Source organism: Rhineura floridana, chromosome 14 (genome assembly GCF_030035675.1).
Source record: "Rhineura floridana isolate rRhiFlo1 chromosome 14, rRhiFlo1.hap2, whole genome shotgun sequence".
NCBI lineage: Eukaryota > Metazoa > Chordata > Lepidosauria > Squamata > Rhineuridae > Rhineura > Rhineura floridana.
In genome coordinates, this window is record NC_084493.1 from 20,115,161 (window position 1) to 20,142,207 (window position 27,047).

The window sequence follows — 27,047 nt, forward strand, 5'->3', positions numbered from 1 at the left end:
TCGTGTGTTGCTTGACCAGAGTAAGATGGAAATATGTTTTCTCCATTATGTGATCTTACTGTTTAGGCTAGTGGTGCAGACCTCATATTGTGACTGCCCCAACCCCCCACAAGCCTAATAGATTGCCCTTGGGACTTGTCTCGGTGTTTCCCAAGGGGTGGGCCATAGCTCAGTGGTACAGCATCTGCTTTGCGCGCAGAATATCCTAGATTCAATCCCTGGCATTTCTAAGTAGGGCTGGGCCAGAACCCCATCTGAAATCCTCCAGAGGTGCTAGGGGCGGAAGGACCTGTCCATTTCAGTCCTCTTGATTTCTCATTGTTCCAGTCTGAAATTCGGTTTTCCACATTTCTGCAGCAATCTCTGGATTAAAACCCCTCATGACAATTCTCCAGGATTTTAATGAGAATTCTCCTATTAAGCACAATTTTGTATGCAGTTTTAACTAATGTACACATTTATGCAAGCTATTTCTCTTAATATGATGCATTTTTTGTATGTTATTTTCCCTAATATACTCATTTTATGCACACTTTCCCTTAATATATGCATTTTTGGAAACATTGTTTGGTTTGAGAATTTTGCATTGCAAAATTCAGGTAAGTGTGAATTTTGAAAGATTGGTTTTGGTTCTCATTTTGTTCTGGAAAGTGCAAATTTGATAAATTTAGCATTAAATGTGAACTGAATCTAAGTTCTCCCCCATCCCTAAGAGGTGCTACCAGTCAGTGTCGGCAATACTGAGCTAGATGGGCCAAGGGCATATAATGGAACTTCTCATGTACCTGTGTTCAGAGAAACCTAAGTACAAGTAGTCTAAAAGGTTTAAAGATGATCCAATGGAATATATTGATTTTAATTCAGCTTCAGAAGTTCCTAGGCAAATTGGAAAAAAACTTCTAGAATTTCTGCTATATGCTTGATTTCTTGATGACCAACGCATGCAGTTTTGACTTTGTGAAGTAGGTTGGGGAAAAATTAGATTCAGTCCACATTTAAAGGAAAAACTGCCTAATTCTCTTTCCAAAAGAAGCAGCAAACCGAAAACACGGCTGCCCTTCAAAATTGACACTTCTCCAAATTTTGCAGTGCAGTTCTCCAGCCAAGTAATGTGTACAAAAATGCATGTACTAAGGCAAAGTGTGCATAAAAATTCACGTATTAGTGAAAAAAACATACAAAAACACCGTAAATTAGGAGAAACTGTTTTGCAAAAATGTATTTGGTAAAGTTGGGTAGAATATTGTGCATATTCAGAGACATTTGCACTAAGATGCTGATGAATTTTCATGAGGACTTTTTCTTAATCCCAAACTGATGTGGAAATGTGGAGAACTGAAGAATGGAAAAATGAGAAATTGAGACAATCCGGCATTGACAGCTTTGCCCATTCTTACTTGTGGCTTGGCACACTTTTTCTCTAGATGCGCACTGCTCAATTCCACTTCCAGACTGTACAAACACCCAGTCAACCTCATGGCTGTGATCTTCAGGGAGGTGAACTCAGGACTCACTAGGAGTAGCCCAACTTCCTAATCACTCCACCATCATCCGCCAGTTTGCTAATTTATAACTGTGAGCAGATCCCCCCCCCCCAACTGGGTGTTATGCTCTGCACCACTGCCCTTTGGAGGCTGTCTCTCTCTAATGGATTAGCACAACTGTCTCCATTTTTTTACTCTTCTTGGAGTTTGGTGAAGGTCAGGCCAAAGTGCAAAACAGTTCCATTGGGGTGAAATGCAGAAAAGGTTATGGCAGTGAGAGAGACAATCTCTGAGGAGAATGGGGCTTCAAAAGGCTGTTTTTTTGCTATAACCCAAATACAGAAGATTTGAGTTGCTTGCTTCTGGTACTCCTCTTGCTTTGTTTAGCCTCCTGATCCAGCTAGTTTTGTCTCCCTTGAAGTGAAAATGCCATCTAGTGTCTCAATTTAGGGATGTCACAAACGAAACCAGTCCCCTTAAACAACGTTTAGTTTTGCACCGGGGGTGACGGGTGGGGAGAAAATTGCCAGCTTCTGAAAAGCAGAGGGGCTGGGGCTTAACTTGTGCCTAGAATGCATGACTTCCGAGCCCTAATGTGTGGCTTGGGGATTTGAGAAGGATGACAGGGCTTGTTTTGTTCAGTGGCTAAGAAAAGGTGCTCTGTGTGTGATCAGAGCAGGGATGGAAGGATCTGTCAATTTTGGTTCTCTCCGTTTCTCATTTTTCCAATTCCATTCTCCACATTTCTGCAGCAATTTCCGATTAAAAAAAATCCTCATGAAAATTCTCCAGCATTTTAGTGCAAATTTCTCAGTATAAACACTTGTGTAGGCAGCTTTGACTAATGTACATATTTTTGCAAGCCTTTTCATTTCATATAATGCATTTTTGCATGTTAATTTTACTCACATATTGATTTTTATGCATATTCCCCCCTAATATATACTGTTTTGCAAACATTGTTTAGTGGGAGAACTGCACTGCAAAATTCGAATGTGTGAATTTTGAACGATGGCTGTGTTTCACTTCTCATATTGTTTCAGAAAGTGAGAATTCAATAGATTCAGCTATAAATGTGAACTGAATCAAAATTCTCACGCATCCCTAGATCAGACACTCTCTTATTTTACATGTTCTGTGGCTGAGTTCTGCCACTGAATGCAGTTATATCTGCAGATTTTAAAATGGTCAAATATACAGTGGTCAAAATGCAAACACAATTTGGGTTGGTCTTTCACAGTCCAATCCACTTCCTGTGTAGTTTGGAAGAATTTGGTAACGTGCCTCTGAGCATATGGCAAGTGGTGGCAACACTTGCAATCAGCCCAAATAACAGAAACAAGACATGTGGTGTGCTGATCTTGTTTTAGCAGGGAGGAAGCAACAATAGTAAGACAGTTGACGTAGTTCAGATAGTCACTTTAAATGTTTGATTTACTTCGCAATTGTAGTGATGTTTCCTATAGTAAATTACTTTCTTTTGCTTCTGTTTCTGTGAATATGTGAAGTACAGCAACACTTTACAACTCTAAAAACAATTGTGGAATAATGGCACTGCAGAATATTCTGCAGAATAGTTTCCAATGGGCATGAGGAGTGTCTCAGTTTGCACAAGATAAAGCAGTGCGAGGTGAAGTATATTCTAGCAAAATTCTAGGTGTACTCTGTTTTCAACTGGCCATGCCCACCTTTCCTTAAGTGAAGTGGTTTAAGCATAGCAGGCTGAAAACATGCATCTTGGGCAGGCAAAGTTTGTTTTTTCCAACAGTTAGTCATTGCTTCTGTAGCAACACGTTGTAATCAGTCTGATTTTATATCAAAGTGGTTTCAGATTCAACTGTTAACGCACCCAAAATAGAAATAGAACGTTCAATTTGGAACACAAAAGGCTGTCTTCACCATCATACGACATTGACCAATAAAGCTTTAAAATTAATAAAAATAAATTTGACACAGATTTCTAGGATGAATAATGAAATATAATTTTCTTGGTTAGATTATCTGTAGAAACAGTAAGAAAAGCATCAACAAGCATACAAGAATGTAATTCTCCATCTTTGGAGATGGCAGGTATTGCCACCACTCACCATATACTCAGAGGCACGTTACCAAATTCTTCCAAGCTACACAGGAAGTGGATTGGACTGTGAAAGACCAACCCAAATTGTGTTTGCAATTTTACAAATGTGCAGGGCAGTACACTATCTCAGAGAGGAGTTCAGGTCTGCTGCTCCCCTGGTGCATTCACTATAGCTGCCCAATTTTCCTGCTTTTTAAAGTTTGATAGAAATATCTGTTGGCTATAGGTACATTCTTAAACCGTGAAGGTTTTTTGCCTATTAGTGAATTTTATATTGGGGTTTTGTTTTATAGGGTTGATGAATTGCTGCAAGGCTTTTTGCTAGTATGTGTCTTTATTATAAATAGATTTAGCACTGGGATTCTAAATATGTTTACTCAGAATTAAGCTCCACTGAGCTCAGCCGGGCTCACTTCCCTAGCATGTGTAGGATTACACATTAAATAATCTAGTTGATTACTTATCTGCCTTTTAACATACGCAATTTAAATTGTACATTTCCAGAAACTTAGCAGGGGTGCTTTTTCAGGTACTGATAGGAAAGTAAAATAATGCACCATGTAATGAACAAATGGTGCTACTCATTGTTAGGAGAGTATGTTTTTCTTTTCATTTCCTGTTAGCTTAATACATTGGAGCCAAACTCCTCCCATTAAGCAACTAAAGCTTTAGTACATTCATCTACCAATTAAGCCACTTAAGCTGTGCAGGGTGTACACACGCTCTCTCAAAGAAATGTGTGACATTAAATAAAAGAGGGGGAAAAACATTTTCTGCTTCAAACCAACAACTTGGTGATAAATCTCATTTCAAATTTCCAACCTGCTGTGGCAGACTCTGACCTGATTTGGATGGTGTCACAACACCTAAGAGCAGATACAGCCATCAGCTGTCAGCTGGTAGTGACAGTGACATTGCTTAATCCCTGGGACTGTCTTGACTATTTTGAGCCACAGTTTGCTTTGGAATAAGGTCACTGGAAAGTGTCAGGCTCTGAACATTTAAAGGCGACCCCTAGCACCCTGTCTGAAAAAAAAACTAGGCCTCAGACAGCTCCAATCACACTGGCAATTAAGGAAGCTGTTTTTATTATGATTCCTCCGTACATGCTTGCAACAACAGAACGTTCATTTTTTATATTGGCCAAAACGAAGTCTCCAGCAGTCTTCTCAAAGTCTCACATAAACTCTCTCTTTAGGGATTTACGTAAAAATAGCAATAAACTCTTTTCTGTACAGGGCTTGTGAGTTTCTCTCCTTGTCATTTGATGAGGGGTGCCAAGGGGAGAGCGATATATTGCAAAGAAAACTTGAGGCTGCCACTGACCCCTTTTCCAGTCAAACTACTCCTTTCCCACACCACAACATGGAGTTCAACTTGTCCCATGCCCCAGTGTCAATACACTTTGTATTCTCTCATCAGTGGCGAATGACATCTTGATGTCAGGGCACTGGGCAAATTGAATAAACTGCGAGGACTCAATACAGGGATATGGTGGTACATGCCCTGGTCACCTCTCGGTTGGATTACTGTAATGTGCTCTACGTGGGGTTACCCTTGAAAACGGTCCGGAAATTACAATTTATACAAAATGCTGCGGCTCGACTACTTACAAACTGTCGCCGCCGGGAACACATCACTCCAGTGTTGTTTGACCTACACTGGCTTCCAGTTATTTTCCGGGCCCAATTCAAGGTGTTGGTATTAACCTTTAAATCCCTATACGGTCTCGGCCCAGTTTACCTGATGGAGCGCCTCCAGCGCCACCAACCATGCCGCCCAACAAGATCAGCCACACAGGACCGTCTCTCAATCCCGCCAACTAAAACAGCTAGGTTGGCGGGGCCAAGAGAGAGGGCATTTTCAGTGGCGGCCCCCAATCTCTGGAACTCCCTCCCATATGACCTTCGGCATGCCCCTTCCCTGAATGTATTCCGCCAAGCTTTGAAGACCTGGCTCTTCAGACAGGCCTTTGGGACTTCCGGGGAGGGTTAAATTTTTACGACGAATAGCCTACTACTCTGTACTGGAATTGTTTTATTGTTATATTGTATTTTATGATGTATTTTATTATGATGTAATGTATTGTTGTTAAATTGTACGCCGCCTAGAGTGGCCATTGGCCAGATAGGCGACCCACAAATTAAATTATTATTATTATTATTATGTCGGTTTGCAGGAAAGTTCAGCTGATTTGGGGCACGGGCAGTTCAGCTGCAAAGAAATCGGTAAGATCCAACTATCAGCTGTCAAGGTTTTGCAGAGTGGTTTGAATGCTTCGCGGCTGTGCATTGCCTGCAGGGGTTGTTTATAAACCGTACAGGCAAAAAAGGTCAACTGACGTCATGCTGTCACATGACTGACATCAAATGTGGCCTGTGGGGTGATGGTGATGGATGGCGGAAGATAATCAGGCCCTTCATGGTTTTCAAAGGCAGCCAGCACCCAATTTTTATGACTGCTTTAGTGGCACAGATTTGCAAGACAGTATAACCAGGAGATGGCTGCAGTGAAAATGATTGTGGTTTGCTCTCTATTTCCCCAAAATATCTGCAACCAGATGCTTAGTACTGGATTTGCATATTGACAACTGACGCTGTAGAAATGAAATTAAATAGCTCATCCATATAATGGAGAATTGCAACATTCAGCTGCTGTGGATTTCTTGCTGTATTTTTCCCTTCTGGGAGAAACAGGAGTCAGGACTTAACACTTCTGTGCTCAAGGAAAAAGTCTCAATTAAGAGCTGAACTGTTTAAAAAAAACTGCAGCAACTGTGAGTTTATATAATGAAGACAATATACAAATTAGACCTGAATGCATTTTCCCACTTTAAAAATAAAACAAAACCCACATATATTCCTTCTGTTTAAAAATTACTTTCGAGGAGGTGTCTTTCCATATGACTATTTTTTAATCAGAAAACTGTGAATAGAATTTCCTTTTTTCTTTTCTTTTCATGCTTATGCTTAATCTGTTTTGGTAGTGCCGAAATAAAAATAACAATACAAATTGTTTCTGGGCAACCCTCCTTTCCATAAAGAAATTGGTGTGCAATACAGAGAGATAGTCACACTTAAGTAACTTTAAAATCAGTAGGGAGAGCTGATGAAGCCTGCTGGGATTCTTCTGCCCTCCAGCCTCCACTGCAAGGCGCAACACTCTTTCAGAACGGTATTTGATTTGTTGTTGTTCTGCTTCAGGACATCTAACTGGCAGCCTGGATCTTGGCACAACTTAAAAACACATGCAGCGCTGAGGTGTAGGGCCATTGGTGCACCACCACCAAAGAGGTGCAGCTAAAAGGCTTTACCCTTTGGCAAGCTGCTTAGACAAGCATGATAATCACACTTAAGTACCACTGAAATCAACACAGCAAGGTCCTGTGTGCTAGTCCAATCACCCCTAAATTAGACTTGTGAACTTTGCATTTTGGAGTTATTTGCTACAAACCTGAAGCGATTAGTTTGAACTGGATTCCATGGAATTAAGGGCTCCTGCGGGCTGTTTTGTTTTTCCTTTTCAGCAGGTGTGTTCTGTAACATGTCATGGACACAATCATAGTGCATTAGGGGTGGATTTATATTGGCCTGTCCACATGTCATTGTGCTTCATTAGTTGTTCTGTGATGCTTCCCCGATGTTACCACAATATTGCCATCTGCAGGGGCACTATAGCGCAACAAAAGCGGATTCAGGCAGTGTGAGGCTCTTGCTCTTTGTAGCAGCTTCCTCATTGCCCAAAGGTATATGAAGACCTTCCACTCCAGCAGCCATTTGAAAGTGTTTTTGGTTAGATTTTGGTTCTCGCCGTTTCTAATTTTTCCAATCTGAAATTCGGTTATCCACATTTCTATAGCAATTTGCACATTTTGGGGAAAAACAAACGAACATGAAAATTCTTCAGCATTTTAGTGCGAATTTCTCCTAATGAACACATTTTTGTATGCAGTTTTGACGAATGTACACATATTTGCAAGTAGGTTCCCCTAATATAATGCATTTTTGTACTGTATTTTCATAATTCATTTTTACGCACACTTTCCCCTAATATATTCATGTCTGTACACATTGTTTGGTTGGAAACCTGCACTGCAAAATTAGGGTAAGTGCAAATTTCAAAGGATGGCTGTGCTTCGGTTCTCAGAATGTTTTGGAAAGCACACATTTGATAAATTCGGCTTTAAATACAAACAGAATCAAATTTCTCCCCCAACCCTACAGGAAATATATGGGACAATCTATTAAGCCTGTAGATTGTGGCAGCAGCAAGAATTTTAAGTGTAGACTCAGCTCAGTAGCTGAGGGACTGACCTTAGTGACCAACCAGGCACCCTGGGAATATTACACTCTCCCTCTTAGGGTTCCCCCTCAGAGATTTTTGGTACTTCTGCAAACTTTGCCCCCTCCCAGCTGCTACCTTCCCCCTCGTGAATGGGTGGTGCTGAGGATGGAGAATAGAAGGAATGATAATATGCAGATATATTTTCATCTGTTTCACACCCACCACAGGTGCACAGCCCAATTCATTTACCTCCCTGTAATGCTACTCAGTCCAGAACCTGTAGATAATTTTACTAAGAAGGTACCTCCTGGGCTACAGCAAGATTCTCTTTATGCTTTATTGCTATGGAAATTGAAAGCTGACGTGTGACTTTGGGGATTTGGAAGACAAAGCTTGCTAACTGCTGGGTCACGACGCGGTGAGAAACAAAGAGCACAACCTTGTCTTTGCAGAGATGTTGATGTCCAGATACATGTGCATAATTAGAAGAAGGGTGGGCAGGGTCTTCCCTTTGACAATTATGTGTCTAGATGAGAGAATCCAAATGCATTATAGACAGTGTGTGATGCAAAGGTGTGTGTGACCAAGAATGTCTTTTAGCAGCAAAATTGAACAGCAACCACCCAGTTTTTCTTGAAGATCCTTGCACTGAAATGAAAGAGTCAGTTTTTTCTCTTTTGCTGGCTACCCAGTCTCTGTCTCTGTGCCACAAATGCTACCTCCTCTTTCTCATACAAACTTCAAGCCTTCCAAGTTCTTCATAGGACCGGTAAAAAATGTCAAACTCTTTGGCACCCCAGCTCTTCCAGATGGCCAAACACCACTCCGTGGCCTCGTTCTTGAAAGAACACACAACTCTGTCCTTGGACAAGACAGCAGCATCCACCAGTGACCTGGGGAAACAGAAACAATGTTTGAAAAAAGAGGTTTCTTTTTTTAGAAAACTAGAAGCCAGTATTTCCTTTTGCACAGTGGATATTGTAAGGAGATTTTTTTTCCAAAGCAAGTTTCTAGTTCTTCTAGGGCAGCCTTTCCCAACCAGTGTGCCTCCAGATGTTGTTGGACCACAACTCCCATCAGCCTCAGCCAGCATTGCCAATGGTCAGGAAAGATGGGAGTTGTGGTCCAACAACATCTGGAGGCACACTGGTTGGGAAAGGCTGTTCTAGGGTATGGAAAATTCCTGCTCCAATGTCTACATGCAAAGAGGTGGCTGAATAATATTCCCAGGTAACAGGGGTGCTTCAGTGTCCTGCATAGTTCCTCCTTGCCTCTCTCCATGAAAAGCTAATTTAGAATAATTTATATCAAGTAGTTTAAAAAAAGAATCAGAATAAATTATGCAAAATAAGGACTATGCAAACCTGCTCAATTTCCATTGTTTTATCCAGCTTGCAGAATTCTGCTTTTGTAAGGCAGAGAATCTGGACTGCCTGTGCTTAGAAATGTAATTTCTCTATTACTACTGCTACTAATGATATTATATCCTACCCTTCCACCCAAAAGGAGCCCAGGATGGCAAAGCCATAAAAATATCTTTAAAAAAATATTTAAAACATCTTAAAAACCATTCCACTACAGCTGCAGACTGGGATAAAGATGCAGACTGGGATCTATTAAAAGGCAAAAAGACAACAGAGACAGCACCTGTCTATTATTTAAGGGGAGGGAATTCTATACTTATTTATGCAAAATAAAAAAGATTATGCAAATCTGCTTGATTTGCACCACTCTATCTAGTTTCCAGAATTCTTGGGCAGAGAAATGTAAGGTTTTCAACATGTTTATCTATATTTATTTAACAGATTTACATCTGGCCTTTGTATACACACATCTCTTCCCCAGGCTTGCTGCAAAGCATGGTTCATTGTTTGTCTTGCTATGAAGAGGACACAATCACCTTTCCCTTTGCTTGCCTCAAGGTAAGTTTCTTCAGTTTCATGCCAGGAAAAGAGGTTTGTAGGATCTGGACAAACACTGCAGCCTGCCAAGAGCAAGACTGCTTTTGCCTTAATCCCAGCTCGTGAGTGTTTGAGGTAGCCTGCCTATGTACATGTTTCTCCTCAAATACTTGTGACAAGTCTCCCAGAAATCCTATTAAAAAGTGGAGGTGCTGGGGATTGAATTGGGGCCCTTGTGCCTGCAAATGACACATGCTCTTCTGCAGAGCTGCAGGTCTTTCCTGAATTGCAGCATTTGGGGCATTTCAGTTTAGAGAAAAGGCGGGTCAGAGGAGACAAGATAGAAGTGTATAAAATTATGCATGGCATTGAGAAAGTGGATAGAGAAAAGTTTTTCTCCCTCTCATAATACTAGAACTCGTGGACATTCAAAGAAGCTGAATGTTGGAAGATTCAGGACAGACAAAAGGAAGCACTTCTTTACTCAGCGCATAGTTAAACTATGGAATTTGCTCCCACAAGACGCAATAATGGCCACCGCCTTGGATGGCTTTAAAAGAAGATTAGACAAATTCATGGAGGACAGGGCTATCAATGGCTACTAGCCATGATGGCTGTGCTCTGCCACCCTAGTCAGAGGCAGCATGCTTCTGAAAACCAGTTGCCGGAAGCCTCAGGAGGGGAGAGTGTTCTTGCACTCGGGTCCTGCTTGCGGGCTTCCCCCAGGCACCTGGTTGGCCACTGTGAGAACAGCATGCTGGACTAGATGGGCCACTGGCCTGATCCAGCAGGCTCTTCTTATGTTCTTAATTGTTTCCCCTACAGCTTCCTCTTTCCAATTCATCCTTACCCGTAGGGGGCCAGCTCTGCAGCCTTCAGTACAGCTATGACTCTCCCCCGTTGAGAGACGGCTTCCTTCTCCAAGCTGATCACAATGATATCTCCACCTCGCCTAGAAAGGGAAAGCATGAGGATTTCCGTTACGTGCCGCTCACAGGGAAACTGATTCAGTGGCAGGGAAAAGGCAGACTTCTGAAAAGTTCCTCAGAGGAAACTCCTTGGAATTGCCAAAGTGGCACTCATGAAAAAGACCACAGAGAAAACCTGAACTCCTGAAATAGCTACATTTTTAACATGTGGTTGACGGTTCATAATTTATTCCTTCATGCAGGGCTCATAGCAGTTAGTCTACCCTGGAGTTATGAGATTTGCCAACGAACAAACACTCACTCTAGATACTCACACAGAGCCTCCAATTGGTTGCCAGCTCACATCTGGGACCAATTCAAGGTGCTCACATTAGTATTTAAAGCCCGAAACATCTTAGGCACCAAATATCTGAAAGACCACCTCCTTCCTTACAGACCCCTCTTGGGTGTTAAGATTAGCAGAGGGGTCCTCTCAGTAGTTCCATGGCCCTCAGAAGATCAGGTGGCCCAGGAGAGGGTATTCTCTGTGGCAGTCTCTAAGTTGTAGAACCCCTTTCTTACAGAGATGCATCTGGCAACTTCACTATATGGGTTTTGGCGAATGCTGAAGATGCACCTCTTTACCCTAGACTTTGATACCTTTAGTGTATATTTTTAGGACCATTTTTGTGATTTTGTTGTTATATGCTTCAGGTCGATGACAACTTATGGCGACCCTATGAATCAGCGGCCTCCAAGAGCATATGTTATAAACCACCCTGTTAAGATCTTGTAAATTCAGGTCTGCATCTTCCTTTATGGAATCAATCCATCTCTTGTTTGGTCTTCCTCCTTTTCTACTTCCACCTGTTTTCCCCAGCATCATTGTCTTTCTAGTGAATGCTGTCTTTTCATTACGTGTCCAAAGTATGATAACCTCAATTTCATCATTTTAGCTTCTAGTGTTAGTTCTGGTTTAATTTGTTCTAACACCCAATTATTTTTCTTTTTCGCAGTCCATGGTATGCGCAAAGCTCTCCTCCAACACAACATTTCAAATGAGTTGATTTGTCTCTTATCAGCTTTTTTCACTGTTTCATATTATTTTTAAGGATACATTTTAAATGGTAGTAACCAGTCCTGGGACCTCAGGGTGAAGGGTGGGTAATTAATAGCAACCATCACCACCTCCTCTTTCTCTCAGGAAAGGAGCCTGAAAGCTCAAAGTGGACTTCATGAGCTGCTCAAACCAAGAGATGGGTGGCTGGACAGACAGAGAAGAACGATTTAGTTCAAAGGATGTGGAGGAACTCCCAACAACGGGACCAAGGCCCTTCTCTGTAGAGCAGCAGTAGTTTAGCAGCAAAGATGCTGCAAGCAAGCAATGGGGGCCAATCCAGCACACACCCTCGCAAGCAGGTGTGTAGGACTGACTCTGTGCCACAGGCTGCCCGGCATGGGCCGTGGACCTTCTGTTAGGGAGAAATTCTGTTAGGGAGAAATTCCATTCAGCAAACTGAAACACAGCCATCTTTTAAAATTTGCACTTCTCCAAATTTTGTAATGTGTTCTCCAACAAAGTAATGCGTACAAAAAAAAATGCACATACCAGGACAATGTGTGCATGAAAATGCAGACATTAGTGAAAACAGCATGGAAAAAAGCTTTGTATTAGAGAAAACGGCTTTCAAAATTGAGTATATTAGACAGAATTACATATGTATATTAGGAGGAATTCATGCTAAAATGCCGATGAATTTTCATGAAGACTTTTTTATTTAAAAAATTGCAAATTGATGTGGAAATATGGAGAACCGAATTTAAGTAGAGAAAAATGAGAAATTGAAAAGGACGGAGTCGTCCATCCCCATCTACTTGCCACAAACTCTGGGTGCCCTCTGCCACCCATGCCACAGCTCAGCTTTTCATGTCCTGATTTACCTTAAATGCCCAGGGTGAGATCATGCGCTTCAGTCCTAGTCTTTCAAAAAACCATTTTTACAGTGCTTTAGTGCATTCAAAGCCCACCAACCAGAATCAGGTCATCCTTACAACAGCCTTTGTATGCCAGGTCAGGATTATCTTTCCCCATATTTTGGGGGGGGGGGGAGTGTGAGGAATTATGACAGCCCAAAGGCCACCTAGTATTTTCACAGCAAATGTAAGATTTGAACTCGGGACTTCTTGGCTCAGAACTCAGTCTCTCCGGTTCCCCACTCAGTATTTAGCCAATGGTTAATCCTTCCCTTAACACAGTGGTGGGGAACCTTTTTGAGCCCTAGGGCTGCATTTCCTGGTGGGCAACCTTCCTCTATGTGCCTGCCCGGGCCCTGAGATCCTCAGGAGAGGCTCTTCTTTCAATACCTTCATCCGCACAAGTACAACTAGTGAGGATACGAGAGAGGGCCTTCTCGGTGGCTGCCCCATGGCTTTGGAATTCCCTCCCTAAGGAGATAAGAATGGCCTCTTCCCTGCAGTCCTTTCGTCGACAGGTAAAAACTTTCTTATTTCAGCAAGCCTTTGATTCCAAAGGCGGCTAAGGATAGGCCCAAAAGGAGGTTATATCGTTCTTGCTTGTTTATTTTTTAATTATTCTGATTTTATGAGTATAGTTTTTAATTATCAGAAACAGTTTAATGCTATTTTAAATTAGAGTTCATTTTTTAATTATATCTGTCTATATTTATTTATTTATGTATTATATGCTTTTAACTTTGGTAGGTTTTAATTGTATCTGTTTTTTATCTGGAAGCCACTGTGAGTTCCAATTTGGAAAAACGGCGGGGTATAAATGAAGTTAATAACAACAACAACAACAACAACAACAATAATAATACCACCAGTGGTGGGTGGGGTTAGATTCAAAAGTGGGCAGACCAATGGATGCGACTCTTCCCTTTGACTTTTGCTTGGCTGAAATGTAACCTACGGTACAAAGGTTTCTGCATGCACTCTCTCTCACACACACCCCACTCATCATCCATGCAAACAAGAGGCATTATTGCTGTTTAAGGAAGACATTGGAGATATGCAAAAGCACTCAAGGAGTAATGTGTGGATTCTGGAAACAGGTGTGACGTGGATAAATTCCCAAGGGCCAAACAGAGAGGCCTGAAGGGCCGCATTTAGCCCTTGGGCCTGAAGTTCCCCACCCCTGCCTTAAAAAGCATTAAGTAAAGCCCTGATGAATCACACCTTGGGCTCATCTGCTCCAGTACCCCACTTCTCACAGTTACCCACTAGACACATGCTGGAAGCCCACAAGCAGATCATTAAAGCAATAACCCTCTCCTACTGCTGCTCTAACTTTGATCCTAACTTTGAAAGTCAGCGCATTAAAATCTTTACACAGAGAAGGGAAGGCGGCAGCTTGTCAACCAAACCTCAAGCAGCCACTGGGGCTCCCAACGTGATTTACCTGGGAATCCATAGGAGGTCTTTCACAGGGAGGATTTTTACAGCCTGGAGACAACTGGTATCATCGCCGGCTGATTCCGAATCATTTTCAGGTTTCTCAGGGGGAGGCTTTGGCTCCTGAAGCTTGTCAGGCTCCTCACAATCTGTTGAGAAAGGCACACTAGAGGAGCTTACAGGGGAGCTTGGAAGGCTTGACGGGGTCCTCGTCATCCGGTTGGGAAGTAAGGAGGAGTTAGATGACATGGAGCAATAGTCCGTCATGGAATCCTGGTGGTTTAATATTTGAATGCCTACCTCTTGGCTGCGCAGGATGCTCACGTCAGTTGAAGAGGTCTTCTCAGGATTCATGTTCCCATTTGCAGCCAACGCAACAGGAATTAAGGCTGAGGGCTGCTGAACGGTAAACATGTCCCTCAAAGGGCTGCAGTCCCCACAGAAATACCGTGCACACAGCTGGTAAGTGGAGGTGTAATACATCACCAGGAAGTTGGTCCCATCATCCAGAAACCAGGCCACTTCCTCCCCGTTGCACTCTGAGCTGCACACAATGGACACAACCATGGATGGTGGATCGTAGGGCTCCAGCCTCCTGGTGATTTCCATGCTTGCGCAATCTATGATGAGGACACCGGGACCATTGCTGTACCACACTTCTGTGCCATTGTTTGCCGTTTCCATCACTTTCACAGGGTAAGGGTTCTGGCGGGGGTCATCATCAATAATCTTGAATATAGAACGATTGGCGGTGTGGGAGCAGAGATAGCAACACCCGTCCTCAGGGATACCATGTGACACTTGAAAAACAGCTACCAGTCCATCTGATAAACCAGCCATTACCAGGTAGGCATTCTAACAAGGTAGAAGAAAATTAAAGACAAGACAGTCTTTTTTGCAATCAGAATTCTGTACTCCCAAATATCATGCACGGTTTTTAAGGAATATGGCCAGTCCTTCAGATTTAAATAGGGCAGTTCCTGCAGTTCTCATGAGACACATGAACTGTTCTAGGGGCAGGTACCAATTCTAGGTTATCTCTTTGTAAAAAAATATCCATTAACACATTCACTTTCATTAGTAATATAGCAAAAACTCCACAGGATCTTGATTACTTTACCAACCTAGCTCATTTCTCTATTCTACAACTGAACTATATTGCCTTAATTGCTTATCAGTGTAACAATGTAAACAAGCATTCTAGCAAAGGGCATTCTAGAGAGGCAACTGCTGAAAAAAATGAACAGAAATCATGGAGTAATTGTCATACACAGAGTTTTCTAAGTGAAACCTAATAGGAAAGAAAATGGAGGCTTGATTTTAGATGTCTAGAAAGTTGGTAAAAAAAATTATGATAACAAAAATGAATGAATCACCATACATCAATTTTCTATCAAATCCCCAGTGAAGAAAGGAGAGAAATAATGTTTGATGCAGAATTTCCACAATCCCACCCGTCTCTGTATTCTCTACTAAGGAAATCAAATACAGGCTTTAAATTGTGTCTGTTAGGCAGTTAGAAACAGCCAGTACATTCCTAGCAAATTTCAGCTGATCACACTCTTATATCCCTGAAGAAGTTAAAAAAAGCAGTGAGGATTTTTTGTTCTGAAGTTGCCCTGCGGAATCACTTTGCAGAAAGAGAAGCAAAATAAACAGGAGCAAATCAATTTTTGTCTTTTCCCTTTCTAATTCTGTTCATGGTTGCTAACTTGATGAAATGTTGATGCAAACTCTTGTCTTGTGGTCCAATAATATACTGTGTCCCAAAGCAGGTGCAACTGGCCGCATCTCCTAAGAACAGATTACCAGTCAAGAATGAAGACATTGGGAATGGTTATTAAAAATGGCCCTAAAATTAATACCACACACCTCCTAGAAATTGATGGCTTCTGCTGCATTTTGGCGAGTTGGGGATAGGCAAGCCAAAAATTATTGACAGATGCCTCATCTTGTATGGCAGCCAGAGGCTCGATGTGATGTAGCCTCCAGGGCAAGTTCAGCCAGTGGCTTCCGGTGCCCATTGGGACTAGTACGGTGTAAGGTAGGAGACTAACAGTAGGTGGAGCCAGAGCCAATGACTAATTTTAGTTTTCTTCCCATCCTGCTGAATTCTACAAGGGCCACACTGAGACTAAGTAGGAGGAAGCTAGCAAGCAGTGCCTCTTCCTGGACTGGTTGTAAGTAAGGCGGCAGGCAGGTGGGGACTGGTTGAAGGCAGACTGAGGTTACTGGGGCAGTGCCCCATTTGCCTTAATGAACCAGCCTCTGCTAAGTTCAGCTGTCTATGATACATTTTATCAACCAAGATGCAATAATTTGGGTCTTGCAATGCCAAGGACTCTCCTGAAACTTTGTTAGGTATGGACTTGTTTGCCAATGTAAGCAATCTGCAGAGAACTTAATCGCTTATTGGTTTAACCATGTAAACAAAGGGCTGCAGGACGGTGCTCATGTTTTTGCAGGCTTGGGGGTCCTAGACTCTCCAGTCATGTAATGGAAGGTTAGATTAAGGTTGCTAGAGGTCCTGAGGAAGATATAATTTTGTGACTAGGGTAGGGCACCCTGTCCAGAAATACAATTAAAGGAATCTCTGCGATTCCTCTTGATTCCATTACACATTACAGGATCTCAGTAGCCTTTAAGAGCTCTATAATATAAGACCTGCATCTCTTCCAGAATGTCTAGCATCACATCTAGCAGTTTTCCTGACCTGACTAAATTGTATTAGAGTTAGGTTTACAGCACTAAATATGTGCTGAAGGACAGGGCATGGTTATTCTTAAAAGTACCAGCAGGAGCAGCTATAGTTTTATTTTTGGTATTAACTGCAACCCCAGTATGCTAAACTAATCCAAACAATTATTTGTTTTTAAAACAAAATGAAAAATAATTTCAGAGTCCTTATTTTAAAACATTTGGAAGCCATTAATGCTCCCTCTTTAAAACCCACTGAGCTTTACCTTTTTTACAACAGGTACTGCAAGGAAACAGGTGACAATTGCTGGAGTGTCTATACCCTTTTGTGGAACCTTCAGAGGACACATGCCTTGTAAACTGTACACATAAATCTTCTGGTCCTGTAGAAGAACAAAAGAAAAGAAACCAGATTTCAAAAACAACTGTGCTTATGCTGTCAATGTTCACAACATAGAAACAGTGGAAAACGTCTTATAGGAAAAAAGCATTGTTATTAATTATTCGTAATTCAATTAATAACCTGCCTTTCACCATAAGGTCCCGTGAGGGTTTACAACAATATAAAATACAATATTAAAAACAAATTACAATCATAAGAATAGGGTGAGTCCTATCCAGTAGTGTAGTGGCAAATTCAGAAGTGCAGGGTCCCTTCATGATAGTCACGCCATGCCCCCTCACAGCCACACCCCCAGGATTCACAGTCACTTCTGCAATTATAGAATCACAGAACCAGAAAAAAAAATGCTGTTTACATAAGCTTCCCCCCCCCAAAAAAATCTTTCTCTCTCTGGGGTCTAAATGTTGCCAGAAATCTTTTGATTTTAAGAAATCTGAATTGAAGGCAAGGGTGGGACTAGGATCTGGGAGACTGGTACTTTGCCATGAAGCTCACGTCTCACTTACCCTAGGAGCTGATCAGCATGGAAGGGAAGGTGTGTGTTAACTACTAAGAAGAGTCTTCCCAGTGACTGACTCACCTCCTTTCCACTCTTGATTGGTTCCAATCTTCATGAAAGGTCAAGGAAGCATGTTGTTCACCAAGTAAGAAGGCTCTTCTGAGTGACTAACACATTTCCCTTTTGCTCTGACTGGCTTGTACATAGGGACCCTGCTCCAAAAAAGTAAGGGGTCTATGACCCCCCGTGGACCTGGACGACTGCACCCATATCTATATCTCAAGTGTCAAAGGCCAGGGCAAATAGCATGCATTTAAAAATCAACAAAACCAGAGACCATTTTACTATTAAGCCTCTGGTTAAATAAGAGTTGTAGCCAACTAATTTCTGTTCAGAATAAACCCACTGAAGTTAGTGGACCTAAGTCAGCTGTCCCCATTAATTTTAATGGGTCTACTCTGAGCAGGGCCAACACTGGCTACATCCCGAAGAATATAAGAGCCCTGCTAGATCAGGACAAAGGCCTCTCTTGTCCAGCATTCTCTTCTCAGAGTGGCCAACCAGATTCCCCAATGGGACGCCCACCAGCCGGACCTGAACACAACCACACTCTCCCCACTTGTGATTCTCAGCAACTGCTATTCAGAGGCTATCTGTCTCTGACAATGGAGAACAAACACAGCAGCAACTGATAACCCCATCCTCCACAATCTGTCTTATCTGCTTTTAAAGTCGTCTGTATTGGCAGCCATTGCAACATATGGTGGGAGCGAATTCCATAGTTTAACCACATGCTTTGCGAAGAACTTTCTTTTGTCTATCCTGGATTTTCCAGCATTCAGTTTCATTGGACGGCCCTGGGTTATGATAATGGGGGGAAAGGCTCTCTATCCACTTTCTCCAGCCCATGCATAATCTTACTGGTACTGACTTCTTGAGTTCCTGTGGAGATATTTGGGGGGGTGGGGTGGAATTACTCTGTAGATGTCCCAGCATTTTGCTCTTATCTGCAAAAAACTTAAACTGATGGACCCCAATTGATTTAACAACCCAGCATGTAACTGGAAAATTCCAATACTGGTCAGATGTAACAAACACGCCAATGCAATCTTGGCATAGTCACTTGTCATAGTGCCTTAGAGGATGTGAAGAGCACCAGGCATAAGCTAAGAAGAAATTGCTGGGGAGAAAAGCCACTTGAGATGTTTGGCTGCCCATTTGACGCCTCTATCATCCTGCTATACCTCCAAACCTACTAATTTAACAGACCAACACATCAACAGGCATCAATTTAATGAGTTTGTGAGAAGCAACACAGTACAGGCGAGGGAGCAGGAGAGACATCATAGTTCAAATACACGGACACTGAAGAAGAAATACCTCTGTGGCGGCCCATAGATAACTCTGAAGTTTCATTTGGCAGCATAATTTCATTCCTGGGCAGCTCATCCTTGCAACTTCCACGAGTCCTTTCTCTATGTTCACTACTGTGTAGTTTCTGAAATGAGAAAGTAGAACTCATTCTAACAATTGTGCCAGTGGTAAGCCAGCATGAGCAAGGAGTGGTGTAGAAACATCCTGGCTGTGCATGTATGGCTTTAGATGTTTTTCCCAGGGCGCTTCCAGGCTATCGCTATTTTGCAGGCAGTGGTGGCTCTACGTCAGTGGGGCAGTGGAATCTGCTCCGGGTTTTAGTCCAAACGTTTAAAGTTCTTTCAAAGAATGGATTCTACTACAAGAATCTGAAAGTTCGGACTAAAACCTGGAGTGGATTCCACTGCCCCTCTGACATGCCACTAGGCACCATTGTTTGCAGGCAAGATTCAATCGCACACCAGCAAATCCAAGTTGCCCAACAAACCCACTCTCCCCCCCCCCCAACTGGACCTTTTGTGATAAGGAAAGTGATGAGGAAATGCACTGAAAAGTGTTGGGTAACAACTGATGAGAAGCTGTGTAACTTCCCTGCAAACAAATCTGAACAAATGCTCAACAAACAGATGGAGCTGTATAACCTCCCCACAAATTTTGTGCAAACAAATTAGGAGACATCTCAATTGGCAGGTCATCTGGAAGTGACCACAGTGTGGCAGTGTGCCCACAGCGGATGCCATCCAGATGTAGTTGAAGTTCTTTAAGGAGAAGGAAATAATAGCCAGTATGGTAGTGGTTAAAATGGCAGACTAGAGCCAGGGAGCGAGAAGACAAGCTACTTTCAAATCACGACTCTTTCTCCCATGCAGCTCACTTGGGGAGGTTGGGCCAGTCACCGTCTCCCAGGCTACTCTATCTCACAGAGTTCTGGTGAGGATAAAATGGAAAGGCAGAGAACCAGAGATACTGGTTTGAGCTCCCTGGAGGGAAAGAGGAACAAATGAATGAACAAAAGCTTTCTTCATTACATTCCACTACCAAACAGCCAGATCCCCCAGACTGGCTAGTGCAATGAAAGAAGGAGGTTGGTGTGAATAAGCTGGATTCCCTGGCGGGTGGTTGGATTTGAAGAGCAGTGCAAAGGCCAGAGGATTTGATATATATACTATACTTGTTTGGCAGTGGTTTCTCATTGGTTCCTCCCACTGTGCTCTGGGTCTTTTATTTATTTAAAGATTTCTATACCATTTCCCATAAAATGTATCAAAAAACAATAACACTTCATAAAACTACATAAATAATATGCATTTACATCGGACCAAAAAAAACGACAAAAAGTAAGCTAGTAGGCGATCAAGGGTCCATCAATGCTTGGCCAAACAAGAATGTTTTCAGTTGCTGAAGGAAACACATCACTGAATGTGCCTACAGGATCTCCAAGGGGGAACCATTCAATATGAAGTTACCACCATGGAGAACGCCCTTTTCCTGGTTGATGCCAGATGAATCAAGGCAGGCCATGGCACCACCAGGTGGTGCTCCTCTAAGGATCTTAACAAATGGGCAGGGTCATATGGAGAAAAACAAACATACCAGATCCTAAGGTGTTTCAGAACCCTTCTTCAAATACTTTTGAGTTATTTTTCAAGGCCCTTTATGTTGCCATTCTTCTGTCATGAAGACAGCAAACAGATAGTAATAGCAGCATTAAAAAAATAAATTTGGATCTGCTTGTACAACACTCCAGCTGATAGGAGAATCTTGGAAGCTATGCATGTAAATGTGCAGCACATGAGCTCCCTTCAGTGTCCTGACACAGATGCTCAGGAGCATCAGGCTGCCTATTAAACCTCCACACATTTAGTATTGCATTTGTTTGCTTAAGGAGAAGCCATCACAGTAATTGGATCTGAATGTTTTTAAAACAATGACACAGGGGTGCTTTTCCAAGAAGGAACACAGAGTTAGTTTTGCTGTACTTCACAATAAGATACTGTTTGTAGTTGGAGGAAAAACCCACAAAGCATCCATAAAACTGATAATTGAATACTGGATATTTTTACCAGCCTGAGCACAAAATTTGAACCAGATGTGCTATTGTTGTTATTGTTCTGCTTCAAAAAAAGAGAAACACACAAAAAACCAGTTGCCGATCCAATGACTATTAAAAAAAAACTATTACGAAAAAGAGGAACCATCCATCAAAACCTTTTTCAATCCACCCAAGACATTACCATTTTACCACCACATTTATTTATATCATACACAGATACTGATAAGATGAGGCCCCAGAAGCACCTTTAATACACCTACCCAGGGCAGGGAGGCATATTCCTCCTTTGCAGGAAGGATTGGATGATATAACTAGTGGAGTGGAACCTTTGGCTCTCAAAACCAGTACACTCTCCCAATCCTAAGTGAAGACACTGAGTGCTGGGATTCCGGACAAATAGCAATAGGGGGCAGAGTTCAAAATGGTGCTCTAGGTAGATGGTCCTTTTTCTCATGTGCCAAAGAGACTACTTTGGTTTACAAATGGACCACTGAAACCCTTCCCATTGTGGTGGAGCCTATGAGATCTCAGATACTTTGTTATCAAATGTAATGCACTCATTACAAGGGTCTTGGACAAGTCATATTGCGTTACGTCCAATATTAGTTCTACTCAGACTAGACCCATGGGAATTAATGAGAATGGCTAACTCAGCTTCATTAATTTTGGTGGGTCTACGCTGAGGAGGACTTAAGTGGATACAACCCTATCAATCTCCGTTTCCCATTTGTAAAGTGGGAATGACAGAAAAATAGGTCACAGGTTTTGTGATGTGAAAGGACGCAAAGGAAACCATATTGTCTAAGCTTTAAATAAATGGAGACAACATAAATATGAGTGAACACCTTCTGCACAGCCACACAGCCAAAGAGACGCTGAGCAACTGCTTTACTTTAGTTGCATCACAGGTGACAAAAGAAAAAACAAAAATACACAAACCTTGTGTCTTCCTTCCCATCCCAGAATACTACTGTCCCCTCTTGTCCACAGGAAGAGAAGGACAACTGTTTTCCACATGGCAGCAGGTACATGAACATAGCGAAGGTTGGGTCTTTCATTCGTCCTATCACCGAGGTGGCCAATGGGCGCTGTGTGAAAGAGACAGCAGACTTGTATGGTGGGTATGAAAAGATCTCCCCAATTCAGAGCTCTATGTCCCATCACTGTAACAGAGGAAGATGCTTTATACTGAATCAGACCCTTGGCCCATCTATCTCAGTATTATCTACACTAACTGGCAGTGGCTTTCCAGAGTTTCAGACTGGGGACATTACCAGTCATACCTGGAGATGCTGAGGACTGAACTGGAACCTTCTGCGTCCCACTGAGCTACAGCCCTTTCCTTGGATGCATACACAAACTGCCTGTGCAAATGGGCTTTCTTTGCCAACCACTAGGTAACGCCATACAATTCAGCTTCTATTGATTTTTTAAAAAACTTAGCATTAATATCTGTCTCTGTTTACATAAGGACTGTCTAGCTTCTCTTTATTCCTCTTGTACCAAGGCACCCTAAGGATGCTTTGCCTAAGGACGGAGGTGGAACTGAGTTAACCGCTGGTTATTGCATTTGTACAGATTTTTTTTAGTGGGGGGATCAGTCATTATGTGTTTTCTTCTACTGAGGAGATGTGGGTGCAAAGCCACTAAAAGGGTCTCATTTGAATGTCTGCTACCTACTCCCATACCCCATCTTAAACAAAGGGCAGACACAGATGGCTCTCTCCTTGCAATGCTTTTTACTATGTAACTTTATGAACAGTTATTGGAACCTGAAAGCATGCTCCTTGTTTTGGGACATTTTGGTTGGTCTAATAAAGGAATTACCCTAGGATTTTGGAATTTTCCTTGTGGGCCAAGACGGTCACCCTTACCTTTTATGTAAATAAGTAAAATAATCATTGGATCAGGCTGCCTATATATAAACATGTGGAAATAAGGAACAAACCATCAGCTCAGACAATGTTTGTTTGCAGTGATAGGCCATATCAGACATAACTATGGTTAGGTGGCTGTATGGGGATTCGAACCCTGGTCTCCCAGGTCGTAGTCCAACACCTTAACCACCACACCACACTGGCTCTCCTATTGTCTGCATTAACCATAGTTAAACACTACATCTGTGTACGACCATGGTTAAAGCTGTTTCTTTGCCTCTCTTTTTGCAAGGTGACACGTAGATTTTGTTGGTGTTTAGATTTTGTTGGTGTCTAGTGTGTATGTATATACACACCCCTCTGAGGGCAGGGCTTAGTTTGACAAGCTAAGCCATGGGTTCACTGTACATCTCTGGGATCATAACCAGGAATAAGACAACGAACCTTGGTTACTTGTAACTATGGTTAAGAGTTATGTCGGCGTGGGGTCATAGGTAATTAGGTACTGCTTGGAATTGCTTCACAAGAAATGCTATAATCTTTCCTACAGATGGATGCCTACAGGTGTTGTCAATGGTGGTTGTCATTTTGGGACCAGACAAGCAACTGTGGGTAGGGATGGACTGAGAAAAGCTCTATAGGTTGTCTAGTGGTGCCCATGTGCAAGTAGAACAAAGTTCTCCCTGCATAACTAGATTTGATCTTCTCTTCTTCCTCCTTGCAGGCTCCAAAATTTGTTTGGGGGAACCTTCTGGAACAGATATGGATGGCATTGGGAGCTGTAGTGGGAAAGTCCTGTTGTGCAAGTGGAAGCCCTTTTGCATGATGTTGGACCTCATCCTAAATCTATTGCCTGTGATGAGAGGGCATGGGACAATATTTGCATATACTGGGAATCATCTCAGAGGGTAATATGTCATGCTAGTCCTACTCAGAGTAGTCCCATTGAAGTTAATTGCCAAGACTAACATAGGCTTAAATGGTATTCAATGATGTCCTACTCAACGTAGACACAATGAAATCAATGAACCTACCTTCTTAGTTAGATCCATTAACTTCAACAGGTCTACTGAGAGCAGGACTTAGTTGAGTACAACCCAGAGCTTTTAAAAGTCTGAATTTGGAATATGGCCACTCTTTTCATTCGTATTCTCAAAAGACAATGGAATGTTAAGACACAAAATATTCCACATCACATACTCAGGTGCTGCGTCCCAAAGAACAGAGACCAAACTCCATGTTTGGAGACAATGGGTTGCATCCAACGTCCTCTGTCTGCTAGTGCATGGGCTACTGTGCTAACAAATGGGTGAGTTTTAATGCTGCGCAACAGACAGCACAACAGTTGCACTAGTGGAAACTCGTTACACAACAGATTGCACAATCTATTATGCCATAAAATTAACATCAACGTGCTTGTGCATTTTCTTGTGCAACAATGTTCCGCTGCCACAAGACATTTCACTGACGGAACAAGTATGCTGCCAAGTGGCTTTAAGTTAGTGCTACATTGAACACAACCCAAATATGGCTCTAGATAGCAGTCGCTGAGGAGCAAAAGTGAGGGAAGGGCTCTTGCCTTCACAGCCTGCTTTTAGGCTTCCCAGGAGCATCGGACTGGCCACTGCTGGAAAGAGGATGCTGGCCTAAATGGACTTCTAGACAGATCCAGCAGCACTCTTTGTAAGTTTTCATCTCAGAAAATGGTCAAAAAAAGGACCCTGTGCCAGTTATTACCTCCCCACCCTCTGGTACCTTTTCAGGCTTCGTGTCCCAACATTCCATCATCAATGCCTGCATTCGATAGAACTGCACCTCTTCGGGCTGGCCCAGGACAGGCCGGATCCCCTTGGACAGCTTCTTTGCAATTTGAAGCTGGTGTTGCCCAAGCACGGGGCGCTGCCCAGATAACAGCTCATAGAGCACCATTCCGTAGGAAAACATATCCACCTAGGACAAAAAAGCACAAACTGTTACAGAGACTCAACACAATAAGGCATCTTTATATATTCAAGTGCTTATTCAAAACCTCTAGCTGAGTAGTGATATATTGGTGAAATGCACATTTAAACATACCAGGCTGTATCCAGTGTTCTCTGACCGCTAGCGCAAGGGCTCTTGTGCTAGCGGACAGGTGACTTTCAATGTTCTGCAACAGAGGAATCCAACACAGCAGCTGCACTAACAAACTTGTTGAGCAACGAAATGCGCAACTTCCTTATGCATTCTCTTGCACAACGTTTTGCTGGCACAACAAATTTCCCCAGTGGAACAAGTATATGACTTTAACTTAGCACTACACTGGATACAACCTATCCTTTTTGAAATATCTTGGCTCTGGCTTCTATACCTAAGGTGGATCGAATCATGGCAGCTTTTAGGTTCTGGGTGTGAATTTCTCCCATAAAAGCAGGCATTTTAGATTTACCTTTTCGTCATAGACAATCCGAGGCCGTATCTCTGGGGCTTGGTATCCCGGCGTGCCCTCCACTCCAAGAGCCCCTTCGTGAAAGGACTGTCGGGAAATCCCATAGTCGGAGAGTTTGATGTTGATGCTTTCTTTCATCTCTAGAGACCACACCAGAATGTTGTCTGACTTCAGGTCACAGAAAATGATACTCTTCTTGTGGAGGTAGGCCAGGCCTGCTGCTATCTGATAGGCCACTTTTAGGGTCAACATATGCCCTAGTGGCACAAAGGATGATCCTGCAGAACGAGAGGGGAGAAAATGTAATTCAGTTGAGGGGGGGATCACTGGAACGGCAGCCCTCTTTCCACAAGAGACCTGCCGTAGCCCCTCCGAATCATTATATGCTTGTATCCAACTAAGACAGAGCTTGGAAAAGTTACGTTTTTGAACTACAGCTTCCATCAGCCCCAGCCAGCATGGCCACTGGATTGGGCTGATGGGAGTTGTAGTTCAAAAATGTAACTTTTCCAAGCTCTGGAATAAACCCCCTGAAACTCATGGGCCTAAAGTTAGTTGTGTCCATTATTTTCAGTGGGTCTTCTTGTAGCTCAGAGGCAGAGCATCTGCTTTGCATGCAGAAGGTCCCAGGATCAATCTGTAGCATCTCTAGGTAGGTCTGGGATAAGACTCCCTGTCTGAAAATCCTGGAAAGCCGCCACTGACAGTCAGTGTAGACAGTACTGAGTTAGAAGGACCAAGGGTCTGGCTCAGTATAAAGCACTTTCTTATTTTCCTACTCTGAGTAGCATACAACCATATGGATCCAGTCCGCAACCACAGAAGGACTATCCAGGACTTTACCTTTAGAGCTTCCTGATAATACGGTGGTGAGGCTGCCCAAAGGGGCCAGCTCTAAGGCGAAGCAGAGAGGATGGATGCTGATCCCTATTAAGGAGACAATGCACGGGTGCTGGAGTGAGTGGAGCATGCTGGCTTCCTGACGGAACTCAGAGAAGTTCTTCATGGCATCCATGGCTTGCAGGTGCCTCAGCATTGTGTCTAAGCAGAGGAGATAATGAACCTCCATCAGTCAATATTATGCTACAAGATGCGGGAAGATCAACCAAGGAGCAGTCCTGCCCGCTTGGATCAAGAATCCATTTAATCCAACATCCTGTTTCCAACCAGGATGAGTCCAGAGCTTGGAAAAGTTACTTTTTTGAACTACAACTCCCATCAGACCAATCCAGTGGCCGTGCTGGCTGGGGCTGATGGGAGTTGTAGTTTTTAAAAAGTAACTCTTAAAAGATCTGGATGAGTCAGATATTTCTGGGAAGCCCACAGGCAAAACGGTCAACGGAAACTGTGTCCGCTATGTGTTAGCTCAGGGAATCTGCACATAAGGGTGCTTTCATGCCTCCTGCAACCCACCCATGGCATCATCTTTGGCCCATGCAGTAAATAAAACTTCTGGAGAAAGCCAGTTTATAGTCAGGGATGATAGGTGAACATGCCAGTTTTGGTTTCTCTTAGTTTTTAGGCTTATGTTCTCCTCTCCACATTTCCACAGCAGTTTGCAAATTAAAAAATAATAATTCTCAAGGAAATTTATCAGCCTTTTAGTGTGAATTTCTCCTAATATACACATTTTTGCAGAATATTCAAA

The 27,047-nt window shown here is 42.6% G+C and overlaps 1 protein-coding gene and 1 long non-coding RNA gene across 6 annotated transcripts in view; one reads left to right on the forward strand and one right to left on the reverse strand.

The window, feature by feature from the left end:
* Positions 1-6,583, forward strand: part of LOC133370052 (uncharacterized) — a 65,155-nt gene extending 58,572 nt beyond the window's left edge. For 2 of the 4 annotated variants that reach the window (XR_009759059.1, XR_009759057.1), the window contains exon 5: positions 5,744-6,583. This is a non-coding gene — a long non-coding RNA (uncharacterized LOC133370052). The remainder of the gene's footprint in view (positions 1-5,743) is intronic. The other 2 variants (XR_009759058.1, XR_009759060.1) reach the window with 1 other exon arrangement.
* LRRK1 (leucine rich repeat kinase 1) overlaps positions 6,444-27,047 on the reverse strand; it is a 99,704-nt gene continuing 79,100 nt past the window's right edge. Inside the window, exons 23-31 of one of the 2 annotated variants that reach the window (XM_061595988.1) lie at positions 26,243-26,440; positions 25,400-25,677; positions 24,727-24,921; positions 22,034-22,182; positions 19,048-19,165; positions 17,032-17,148; positions 14,076-14,923; positions 10,600-10,701; positions 6,444-8,741 (exon numbers count right to left, since the gene is read on the reverse strand). In XM_061595988.1, coding sequence (XP_061451972.1) covers positions 8,564-8,741; positions 10,600-10,701; positions 14,076-14,923; positions 17,032-17,148; positions 19,048-19,165; positions 22,034-22,182; positions 24,727-24,921; positions 25,400-25,677; positions 26,243-26,440 — 2,183 coding nt within the window. In that variant the 3' untranslated portion in view covers positions 6,444-8,563. The remainder of the gene's footprint in view (positions 8,742-10,599; positions 10,702-14,075; positions 14,924-17,031; positions 17,149-19,047; positions 19,166-22,033; positions 22,183-24,726; positions 24,922-25,399; positions 25,678-26,242; positions 26,441-27,047) is intronic. The other variant, XM_061595987.1, reaches the window with a different exon arrangement.